General features: G+C 41.6%; 1 protein-coding gene across 1 annotated transcript in view; it reads left to right on the top strand.

Annotated features, from left to right (window-relative positions):
* LOC138192172 (calcium-activated potassium channel subunit beta-4-like) overlaps nt 1-10,741 on the top strand; it is a 20,953-nt gene extending 10,212 nt beyond the window's left edge. Inside the window, exons 3-4 of the mRNA XM_069139415.1 lie at nt 4,425-4,552; nt 5,884-10,741. Coding sequence (XP_068995516.1) covers nt 4,425-4,552; nt 5,884-6,208 — 453 coding nt within the window. The 3' untranslated portion in view covers nt 6,209-10,741. The remainder of the gene's footprint in view (nt 1-4,424; nt 4,553-5,883) is intronic.
* Nucleotides 10,742-11,102: the final 361 nt, after the last annotated feature.

The raw sequence follows: 11,102 nt of genomic DNA, 5'->3' as shown, positions 1-11,102 counted from the left end.
TGTGTGTGTGTCTGTCTGTGTGTGTGTGTGTGTGTGTGTGTGTGTGTGTGTCTGTCTGTGTGGTGTGTGTGTGTGTGTGTGTGTGTGTGTGTGTGTGTGTGTGTGTGTGTGTGTGTCTCTGTGTCTGTGTGTGTGTGTGCGTGCGTGCGTCTGTCTGTGTGTGTGTGTGTGTGTGTGTGTGTGTCTGTCTGTGTGTGTGTGTCTGTGTGTGTGTGTGTGTGTGTGTGTGTGTGTGTGTGTGTGTCTGTCTGTGTGTGTGTGTGTGTGTGTGTGTGTGTGTGTGTGTGTCTGTCTGTGTGTGTGTGTCTGTGTGTGTGTGTGTGTGTGTGTGTGTCTGTGTGTGCGTGCGTGCGTCTGTCTGTGTGTGTGTGTGTGTGTGTGTGTGTGTGTGTGTGTGTGTCTGTCTGTGTGTGTGCGGTGCGTGCGTCTGTCTGTGTGTGTGTGTGTGTGTGTGTGTGTGTGTGTGTGTGTGTGTGTGTGTCTGTGTCTGTGTGTGTGCGTGCGTGCGTCTTGTCTGTGTGTGTGTGTGTGTGTGTGTGTGTGTGTGTGTGTGTGTGTCTGTCTGTGTGTGGTGTGTGTGTGTGTGTGTGTGTGTGTGTGTGTGTGTGTGTGTGTGTGTGTCATGCTAACTTAAACTTAATTAACCGTGATGAAACCGAGCTGCTGGAGCTCCTGGACTTTGGGGGGGCGGCACCGGTGTCTCCCTGCCCAGCCAGGAGCTTCTGTTCCTGGGGACACACGCAGCTGAGCTCCCCTCTCTGGTCCTCTCTGGTCCTCTCTGGTCCTCTCCGTCTCACAGAGAGGAGAGTGAACGAAAAGATGTCAGACGTGTGATTTTCAGATGTGGCACTTGTAGATGGTTGGCAGGGGGACAGACAGGTGGACAGACAGGTGGACAGAACGGTGGACAGACAGGTGGGTGTGGCCTCATCTTAATCTGTTTAGCAGGTCCGACTGAGGGTCACTGACGACTGATTATCTGTTTAAATTCATTAGACGGCTGCGATGACGCAAACTCTGCCGTCTCAGGATGTCTGCAGCTTCTACTGTCTGTGTCTGATTTTACATTTTAGTCTCTGGATTTATTCTTTATAGAAACAGACAAAGAGGACAAATGATTATTATTTTACATTTTAGTGTCTTTGTGGTTGTTTTTGTGCCTCCATGTTGGAGGTTTTAAGTTTTCAGGTTTGTCCGTCCCGTTCTCGTGAACACGATATCTCAGGAACGCCTTGAAGGAATTTAATCAAATTTGGCACAAATATTCACTCGGTCACAAACGTCAACTGATTAGATTTGTGGGGTCAAAGGTCACTCTGAACTCAAGTCCCTCCCATTTATCCGTCGCATTCTCATGAGCGCGGTATCTCAGGAACGCCTTCAGAGAATCGTCTCACATTTGGGACAAACGTTCACGTGGACTCAAGGATGAACTTGATTGGATTTTTGGTGGTCAAAGGTCAAAGGTCACCATGATGTCACAAAACACATTTGTGGCTGTAACTCGTACTCAAATCTTGGGTGTCCACCTTGAAACTGTGCTGATTGTAACATCCAGATTTGAAGCATCGCCTGTTGTCGTGGCAACAACTTTTTGCGATCTTTTTTTCTTCTTTAGACGTTGAAGCTGAATTCTGCCTCTGATTCTTACATCTTTGTCCTCCTTCTCACTCTGTTGATCCCAAACTTCCAGCAGGTCAAAGTCCTTCTTCCTCATTACAGACCAATCAAAGAGCTTCACTCCTCGACCGATCCAATTGGGACGGACGCTGTTCATCCCGTCGGCATGTCAGGATGTGATTGATGCTCCTCAACTCACAGTTAATTGTTTGTGTCGTCACGTCTTTGTTTTGTGGGACAGTTTGAAAACATAAAAGTTTTAACTCGCTGAAAAAGAGGAGAATGGGGATTGACAGTATATAAAGTAGTTGAAATTGAATAATAATAAACAATGATGGCAGTAAAATTTAACATTATTGACAAATATTATTGATCAAAAAACAAAATGTAGTGAACCACTGAAAGGGTTTTATCTGAATAACGAGAACTTTTACTGGAAATACAATTAATTAAATGTCTGACTACTTTGACCAAAGATAAAATTACATGGTAAATAATCTGCAGATAATTAATAATGAGCACAAAGATGAATATTTGCTGGATAGTGAAAGTATTCAGACCTTTGTTTTTGGCAAATTTTTTTGATTTTAGTTATTTAATTAAATTTTTTATTTTTAGTAAATCTGCAAAAAATTTCTAACATCTTTTTTTTTTTATTTAGTCGGTCAGAATTATTGAGAGCAGATTTATTGGCAAAAATAGTATTTATCCATTTAAAAAAAATCCTGTAAACTACATTAAAGTGTGCAGAGTCTCCATCCTGCATCGACTGTGTTATTTGGTCCTTCTGATTCAAACAATCAGTAAAATTATCCAGAATCCAGAATGAATCTGGAGTTTTAACAGTCAGACTGATAAATGAACCTTTTAAATGCGTCCGTGTGTCCGTGTGCTGAATATCAACGTCCTGAAGAAACATCAGCACAGAGCAGAATTTAAATGAGAGGAAACCTGCTGCGTCGCCGACTGTCGGTCCGTCCTGCTCGCTGTGTCCAACATGACACACACACACACACACACACACACACACACACACACACACACACACACACACACACACACACACACACACACACTCCACATCGATCTCAAAAAGACACACTCGCATGTAATTGTAACCTCGGCCTGTTGGCATGGCAACCGCAATCATCTGGCAGGGCGGCCCGGCTCTGATGTCATGGGGCGGGGGCGAGGGCACGTGCGATTGGCTGTGATGAACGGCTGCTGACTGGTGAGCAGGTTTAGTGACACGACAATTACCTGAAATACACACACACACACACACACACACACACACACACACACACACACACACACACACACACACACACACACAGAGAGAGAGAGAGCGATGGAGTCTGTAGGACAACACGCAATCAAACAGTAAACACTTGTTCAGACCAGAGTCTCCGAGACTCTTTGGATCTAGATGAAAAAATGGTCTATTTTCAGTCGTCAAAATATATAAAATATATAAAACATTGAAAACCAAAAACATAACATCTCTTCTATTGAATACAAAAGTCAAGATTAACGAATCCAACTTCTTTCATTGTGGCTTTTCTTTCCGAGGTGGATGGAACAGATCATTTTGAGCACATCTGTAAGGTTCTGGTTCCCCATCTGGAGATGAAGGTTTAATTACTTTGGAGAACCCTTCTGCACAAATTTGCATATGAATGAGGTTTAACTGATTATTTTCCTGAGTAAACATGCTCTTGTGTTGTTGAGGTCACGGCAGCTGTTTTTTTTTTTTTTTTTTTCCACGCTGAGGTGTTTTTATTCCGGCCGGTTTCATCCTATTGGTTCCAGAGGTGTTCGTCCAGATGTGGCTGCAGGTGACGGTCGATCAGCGTCTCTTTATAAAGTGTTCACGGAGATACGACTCCAAGTTCACAGCTTTGGATGAAACAATATCGACCCTTTTCCTCCTTCTCCTCTCTGTACCAATCCCATCATCGTCATAGCAACCAGTTGATCCTCAGTCGCCAGCGTGGCACCAATCAACCTCCTGCTACGTAAATCTGTGCGTGACAGATGTTGTGTTTGGCCGCTGAAACTAAAACCAAAAGTGAAGAGGAAGAGAGACACTTTCAGCCAATCAGAATTTACCTTGTCAGCTCGTTGTGACCTCATTATGGCGCCTCCTGCTGGGTAATCACTGTTAGTTTTTTTTAGAGACTGCCATAACACAGAGGTGATACAACAATCCAGAACAATGCCTGAACACTAATTCATGATCCTGCAGAAGCTCAGCTGTTCCTGAATAATACGAAGTGTTTAAGGATCCTTTACGAGTAAGTTACGCAAAATTAATTATCTTTCGTGAAATGCCGCAGACTCATCAAAATGATATTTCTGATGTGTTTTCTTGCGTTTACATTTTTTTTTTGCAAAGTGACCCTCTGCAGACGAAGATGTTGTTTTTGGTGGTTTTCATGAGACATTAGTGACTCCAGAGAAACTTTTAGTCGTCATGGCAGTGTAGTACCACTGAGGGCCACTAGGGGCTGTTTCCTTCTAGAAATAACTCCAGCATTTATTAGTTATTAGAACTCAAAAATGTTTGGGGGCGGGGCTTAGTTCCTTGGGGATTCCAATCAGATCGAGTCAGATCCACCACTAGCTCCTCCCCCCAGCTCGTCCAAATATGGTCACTTCCTGCTCCAAAATAGCACAAAAGAAAATGTCGTTTGGTTTTGTTGACACTTCTGAAATGTGTTTATTCATCAAAAAAATAATATTCAACATTTAAACAATAGTTGTTGAACTCTTCTAAATCTGCGTCTCGTGTTGTGTCTCAGTGTTCGTACGTTCCGCCCTGCGAGAGGGACAACCAGAAGAACAAAGACAGCGTCCTGTGGTGGGAGGATTACTTCACCAAAGAGGTCAGCAGCCAGTCCTTCACCTGCTTCTTCAACCAGCAGAGGAGGTGAGACACACACACACACACACACACACACACACACACACACACACACACACACACACACACACACACACACACACACACACACACACACAAACACACACACACACACTTGCAGCTCGCTCCATCAGCAGGTGTGATACAGATAGATTGGACACGCAGGATGTGTGATGCTGTGAAATCTTTTCTGACATGTCGCTTCTGCAGAAGTCGTTCAATTTAACTCTCCGTGACCTTTGACCTCAGACTCCATTTGACAGCCACGTTTCAGACGCTGTCGAAGATTACAGACTTCAGTTTCAGAGTCATTTCTCAAACGCAAAATAAACAGACAGACTTCAGCTTTGAAGTTTGGGAACTGACCTTTCTGTTTATATATTTTTCTTATAATAAAGCAGAATATTGAAGCTCATTTTAATGAAACATCCTCAAACAAAGACCCAATTTTTTTTACAAGGCATCATTTCATACATCCTGCATCCCGTTTAGTAAAACAAAATATCATGTTAACCAGTGAAAATTTATCATTTTAGCCCCCAAAAATTGCCAAAACTTGCATAAAAATCCAACCATAACAAAAAAATACTGATTTGAATGATTTTTTTTTCCACCTCCGTAGTTGCTTGTGATTTTCATGAACAGGTTTTTGAGGGGTTTTAGGATCTCCGCAATCTGCTGATGATGCGATTCTGTTGGCTTCAACGGACCGTCGACCTTCAGCGTGTCGGGGTTGTTGGTAGCTGAGTGTGAAGACAAGTCAAAAGCAGCTGTCATGAAACAAACTAAACACTGAGTGTATTTGTGCTTCACAACATCATTTATCTCTGATTTAGTGATTTAGAATAAGACACGTTGACTTCCCTCTTTGCTCTGCAGGTCTGCACGTAAAGTATGAAGTTAGATGATGAAAAGGCGACACAGCAGAAGGACGTCGAGGTTACAAACTGAAAATAAACTCTGACTGATGTTTCTAGAAGCTCTTCTGCCCTTTTTCTTCTTCAGGCTCCATCGGCCAAAAAAAACTGATGAGAAAAAGAAACGGAGGTCTCCTTTAGCGCATCAGCTAAAAACTCCGGTTATTCGCAGACGTATCTGTGACCTTGGCTGCTTTTTATTTTTATCTTCCGAAGGAGGAAGCTGTGGTTCATAAATTAAAGGTCCGCTGGGAGCTCGTCGGAGCGACGCATCAGCACTTCTTCTAGAAAAAAAACTGGAACGTTCACAATGGTTTTATGTTAAGTCACAAAAAACCCACCGTTGGTTTACCGACGTGAGTTTTGTTTCTGAAGGTTGGAGGTTAAACCCTGAAACTTTCTGACTTCTTGTGATTTCAGGCCCGACGACGTGTTGTGGCGTCGTTCCCACGACACCAGCGTCCTGCTGCACTGCGTCCTCTGGCCGATGGTGTCGCTGCTGCTGGGAACGCTCATCGTGCTCTTGACGGTTTGCGCTCGCTCGCTGGCCGTTCGCGCCGAAGCCCTCCAGAAGAGGAAGTTCTCGTACGAGGTTTGCCAGGATCTGTCCGCCACGCCGTCGGAGCGCTGCGGCGGCAAGGGCGGCGAGCCGCTGCCGTCGAACTCCGACGCCGAGCTGTCCTCGCCCACGCGGACCCTGCCGCTGTTCGCGGTGCCGGTGAGGCGTCGCGATCGGGAACATTAAACGGGAACGGGACGCTGTTTTCACCATGTGAAATCTGGACGAGCTGGCGGGCGGCGGACTGGTTGAGGACACCGCCGACAACCAGCTGCTGTGTGCAGCAGTTTGTAGGATCAGGGTGGCGAACGATGGCGAAGAACGACCACGACGAGGAGAGATCCTCCCTGCGGCCTCTAGATGGCAGCAGAAACGTTGTAGAGATGTTTTCCTGACTTTAAGTTGAACTGGATCAGTGGGAACTGTCAGACGATGCTGAGCTTGATCTTGTGAGTTGTTACGAAGGTTTCTGTAAATGATGCCTGTCTGGGTCGGGCTCTGGTAGATAATTATACTCAATATACTCAATATTCGTGTAACTAACGAATCTCTTATCGAACCTTTTATCTCTTGTGGTTATGTTTTATCAGCAAAGAACGATGTTAAAAAAATACACCGAACATCAGATTTACTCAATTTGCTGTTTGGCCTATAAAAGTATTTTTTCATCCAAAACCTCCAAAAATTCAGTTTGAAATTATAAAACTTTGTCCAACAAACAGTGCAAAATATATAAATGTTTAGTTTATCATTACACAAGAAAAGAAAAGCAGAAATTCCTTACAGTTAAGTAGCTGAAACTACGTAATATTATCGATAACTATTTAACCCTTTAGTCAATAATAAAGAAATCAGAAAACAGTGAAAAATTACAATCATAGTTCGTGAACATCTTCAGTCGTCTTTTGGTCCAAATTTCAGAAATATTGAAGGAAAAGCGAAACGTTTTCACATCGTAGAAGGCTTTTTAATGACTCCATTAATTATCAAATAATTTTCTGTCCATTGACAAATTGATAAATTGACAAATCTTTTAAACTATAATCAGTAAAAATTAGCTGTAAAAACTCAGTATGTATCAATATCAACCAATACTCAACAAGTCAGATGTTTATTTGGTAAAAATTTGAAAACATTTGATCACAGAGCTAATATTTGTCTTTTATGTATAGCTTCAGTTGGACATGACAACTTCTGAATTCAATGAGATTCAATAAGAGATTCATTAAAGATGAAATCAGAGCCCGACCTGGATGTTCGTGCTGTGATGGATGGTTTTAACAGAACCTTGCACATGTGGGATGTAAATGCTCTTTTCTGTAGCTCTTCTATTCATGTAGTTTCCCCGTAGCCATAAATGTTTCTACTCAGAGAACTGAAGTCGCCTTCAGGATCTCCTCCGGTCCTCCGGCTCGTGTAACTCGACGGTTTCTTTAATCGAACGTTTCAGAAGACAAACGGGTGATTTCTGTAGCACTTAACGATCATTAACGAGGTCCCAGCGGTTCGTTTGTTGGCGTTTGAACAAACTTACAGCGTGAAGTTTTTTCCGGATCACATCTGTCGGTTTCTTCCTCACTGATGACGTCCATCATCTTCATCATTCAGCCGTCTGTCAGGCTGCTGGTAGGAAAGTCTTTGAGGTCAGCGTCGTTCAAACGTCCTCGGGGGGTTTCTAAAAGGTCAGCGAGGTATTTAGGTCTTTTTAAATCAATAATTGGATGTCAATTTAAATAATTAAAGCTATTTAATGATTTATTTATGTATTCAAATACACTGTTGACTCTTCAGAGGGACCCATTAGTGGCTCCTATTGCTTCCGGGACTCCAAACCTTCGTTCCTTGTTAATGATGGCAGAACTCTTTGAACCGCGACGCCGTTTGCAGACAGCAGGAACCGACCGCCGGCTGTAGTGGTTGGAGGTTAGACAGCGGACGTGTCCCTGAAAGTCAAACCAGGACAAAGATGTGAAAGCAGCTACAACACGATAAAAATAGAGAATAAGACGCAGCAAGAACCTTCACGTCGGCCTTAACGGTTCCATTCAAAGACAACATATTTAGAGGAATGTGAGGGTGTTGGAGGTTGAAACATTTGGTGCTCTAAATTAGTTTTTTACCCCAAAGGACCTGAGCTGAAGCTGCCCGGATTATGTCCTAAAAGATCAAAAGTACTGTCCCATTTTACTGCTTAGATTTCCATCCAAATATGGCACAAAGTTTTACCAAATTCAGAGCGAATCGGCCAAAGAAAACGTAAACTATGTCAAAGCAAAGACGTCGATTCATCGAGATCCTTCTCCAGTCGAAGCTATTAAAGGAATACGAGGACGTTAGACGGCGCTCCATTCGAAGCCCAAACGGTGCAAAAATGATGGGAATGTTTAGGACATTTTTGTTCGTTATTATTATTATTATTATTATTATTATTATTATTATTATTATTATTATTATTATTATTATTATTATTATCATCGCTTCTGTGTTTTTAATCTCCTCGGTGGAGAAGTCACAGGTTTCATGTACGTTTTTATCAAAACACCAACTTTTCTGCAATATTTTCAAAATGGTTTCTCAAAATATTTTACTCAGGATTTTTTTTTTTTTTTTACATACAAGTTGAAAATGCAGATTGAAACAAACCTACAAGCTCTCAGAAATATTATCTCCTTTTATTTCAAGTGAGGTCCATGTTTGTGTTTTTTGTCAAAGCAAAAATCTTCTTATAGTCAAGTCATTTTTGTCGAGTCTGAGTCCCTCGTAATGAAACAGAAAAAACAATATTTCCATTGATAGCCAGCCCCTAGTGGCCCTTAGTGGTATTGCACTTTTCAGATCCGGCAACTACGAACATTTTTATCTTCAGTCTGTGGCGAAAACATACAAAATATCATCATAAATCAGCGTCAGATCAGGAAATATAACTTTTCATCAATCAGCGCAGAATTCATTGTTGATGTCTGTTAACTATAAACAGTAAAGGCAAAAAATATTGTCAGACAAAGTAGTAAATCTTTAGCATTAAGTAGATCTTAGTGAGGTTTTTGCAGCTTTATATATTAATATTATCCAGCTGGACTATAATGAGCCATTTTGTGGTTCTGGCGCTTGTGGTTGACTTTGCAAAGCTTCAACTAAGTCAACAACAAAAAAAAGAATCAGAGCATCTGTCAAGTGTTTGAATCGAACTCGGACGCTGATGAAAGGACGGCAGGCTGAACTCAGACAGACGTGTTGAAGATCAGTAAACACGAGGGAAGCTGACGGGTAAAAACCAACACATGGCCGGTGCCCGGAGGCCTCGAGACGCCGCCTTCAGCGGGAATGAGGACAAAATCTAGACCATGTGAAGAAAGTAGGGTGCTTCTGTGGATCTCTGGTGCACAATGATTTGAAGAAAAACCTCTGAACTGACAGCTGAGGCAAAATTAAAGCAAAGTCCGGGCACTGATTTTATTCTATTTTTTGTATTTCTCAGTGCAGTGGACTCACCGTCGATTCATTTTGTTAGCGAACAGCTGTTTCTTCCATCTATCCTGTAGTTTTAGAAACTGCCATCAGTCAATAATGTGTTTAAGTCTTTCTGTAAATTAGTAGTTTTTAAAGAAGCAGAACTCGTACTGTTCTCTGAAGTTAAAAAAAAAAAACAAGCCGCCATGTTTGTGTGGACTGAAACTTTTCTGTAGCAGCTGAAATGAACGAGATGCCAGATGTTTCAAAATTTTAATGAAATTTAAATATAATCTTTCTGCATGTTAGCTAAGACAGGAAAGTAATTCTGCATCCAGTTTTATTCCTGAACAAGAAATATATGATTTTGGAAGTCTGTGTTTCTTAACCAGGTATCACACCAAAGTGTGTAATACATCCACCAGTTCACTAGAGGACACTGTGTCAATGTAACATTTTGCCTCGCCTACCAAAGGTGTGAGAAACTACATGGTTAGGTTTGGAAAAAAATAAAAACAATTGTTTGGTTAAAGGAAAAAAAACACGTTTGGTTTGAGGAAAATAATTACATGGCGCAGTTGATGGAAAAAAAAGTGTGGTAGGTTTAGGAAATAACACATCTTTACTTTTCTTCTCAAAATCTTCATTTCTTCTTCTTCATCGCTTTTCCTTTTAATTTCTTTCAAACTAACGAACCTCCTCTCTGAAAACTTTAAATCAGCGATTCAACACATAAACCAGGGAAACTTGATGTTCGCACACTTTATGGATCAACTCTTGTCGACTCTCTAAAAACGTCGATCGGTCGTCCTCTCCAAAGAAAACGTAGCTCCATCGTAGCACTTCTCTGTATTTTTTACTAACCTCTGGTTGTCTTTCTGTCTGACGGTTTTAACGTTGGGATTTCTATCTGAAGCCATACGCCGAGCTGTGAAATGCTGTAGCAATGAAACGCTGTTTTATTTTATTCCTGACGGTTTCTTTTTCTGTATTTATTGGTGTTTTCTGATTGATTTTTGGGGTTCTGAGTTGATTCACACTAATTGAAGGCTAACACGGAGGTCTGTTACCTGAAGTTCTTCATATTCTTGTTGTTATTCTAAAAACTGAGCAGTTTCTTTGTTTTCTTGTTTACTCGACACTTGTCGTCTTGCTGTCTCCGAACCTCAGCACCGCACCATGTGACCCAGGTAGCCGCTTCGCCAGTGTTTTAACCATAAACATTATAACTATTGTGCCTGATATAGAGATCTTTAAATAAAAATACATTTTGTCTTCAAACTCAGAGTCACTTCATGTTTCATGTTTCTGCTTCAGCTCTTTGTTACTTTCATTTATTTTGATACGGTGAATGTTTTTTTTAGACTCAATAAAATCCAAAAAGATTTCCAACTCAGCTTTAACTGTAAGAGGAGGAAATTAACTCGTCACTTTACTAAAGCCACCATCTTCCCTCGACTTAATCGAAGTGCTTTTGTTTCCTATAAATCACACAAAGGAATCCAGTGTTTAGTTGACCATCCATCCGCCCCGACCTCCTCCCGACGACTCTGACGCAGCTCACAGAAGTTACGTTTTATTAAAGTTAAATATAAAAAGATTCAGATGTGTAAAAATGTAAATAATACGA

This window comes from Embiotoca jacksoni, unplaced genomic scaffold, assembly GCF_022577435.1.
Source record: "Embiotoca jacksoni isolate LCO1_2020_lvr unplaced genomic scaffold, fEmbJac1.0.p SCAF_82, whole genome shotgun sequence".
Lineage (NCBI taxonomy): Eukaryota > Metazoa > Chordata > Actinopteri > Embiotocidae > Embiotoca > Embiotoca jacksoni.
The sequence above is the reverse complement of the archived record's forward strand: the minus strand, read 5'-3'. Positions and strand labels throughout refer to the sequence as shown.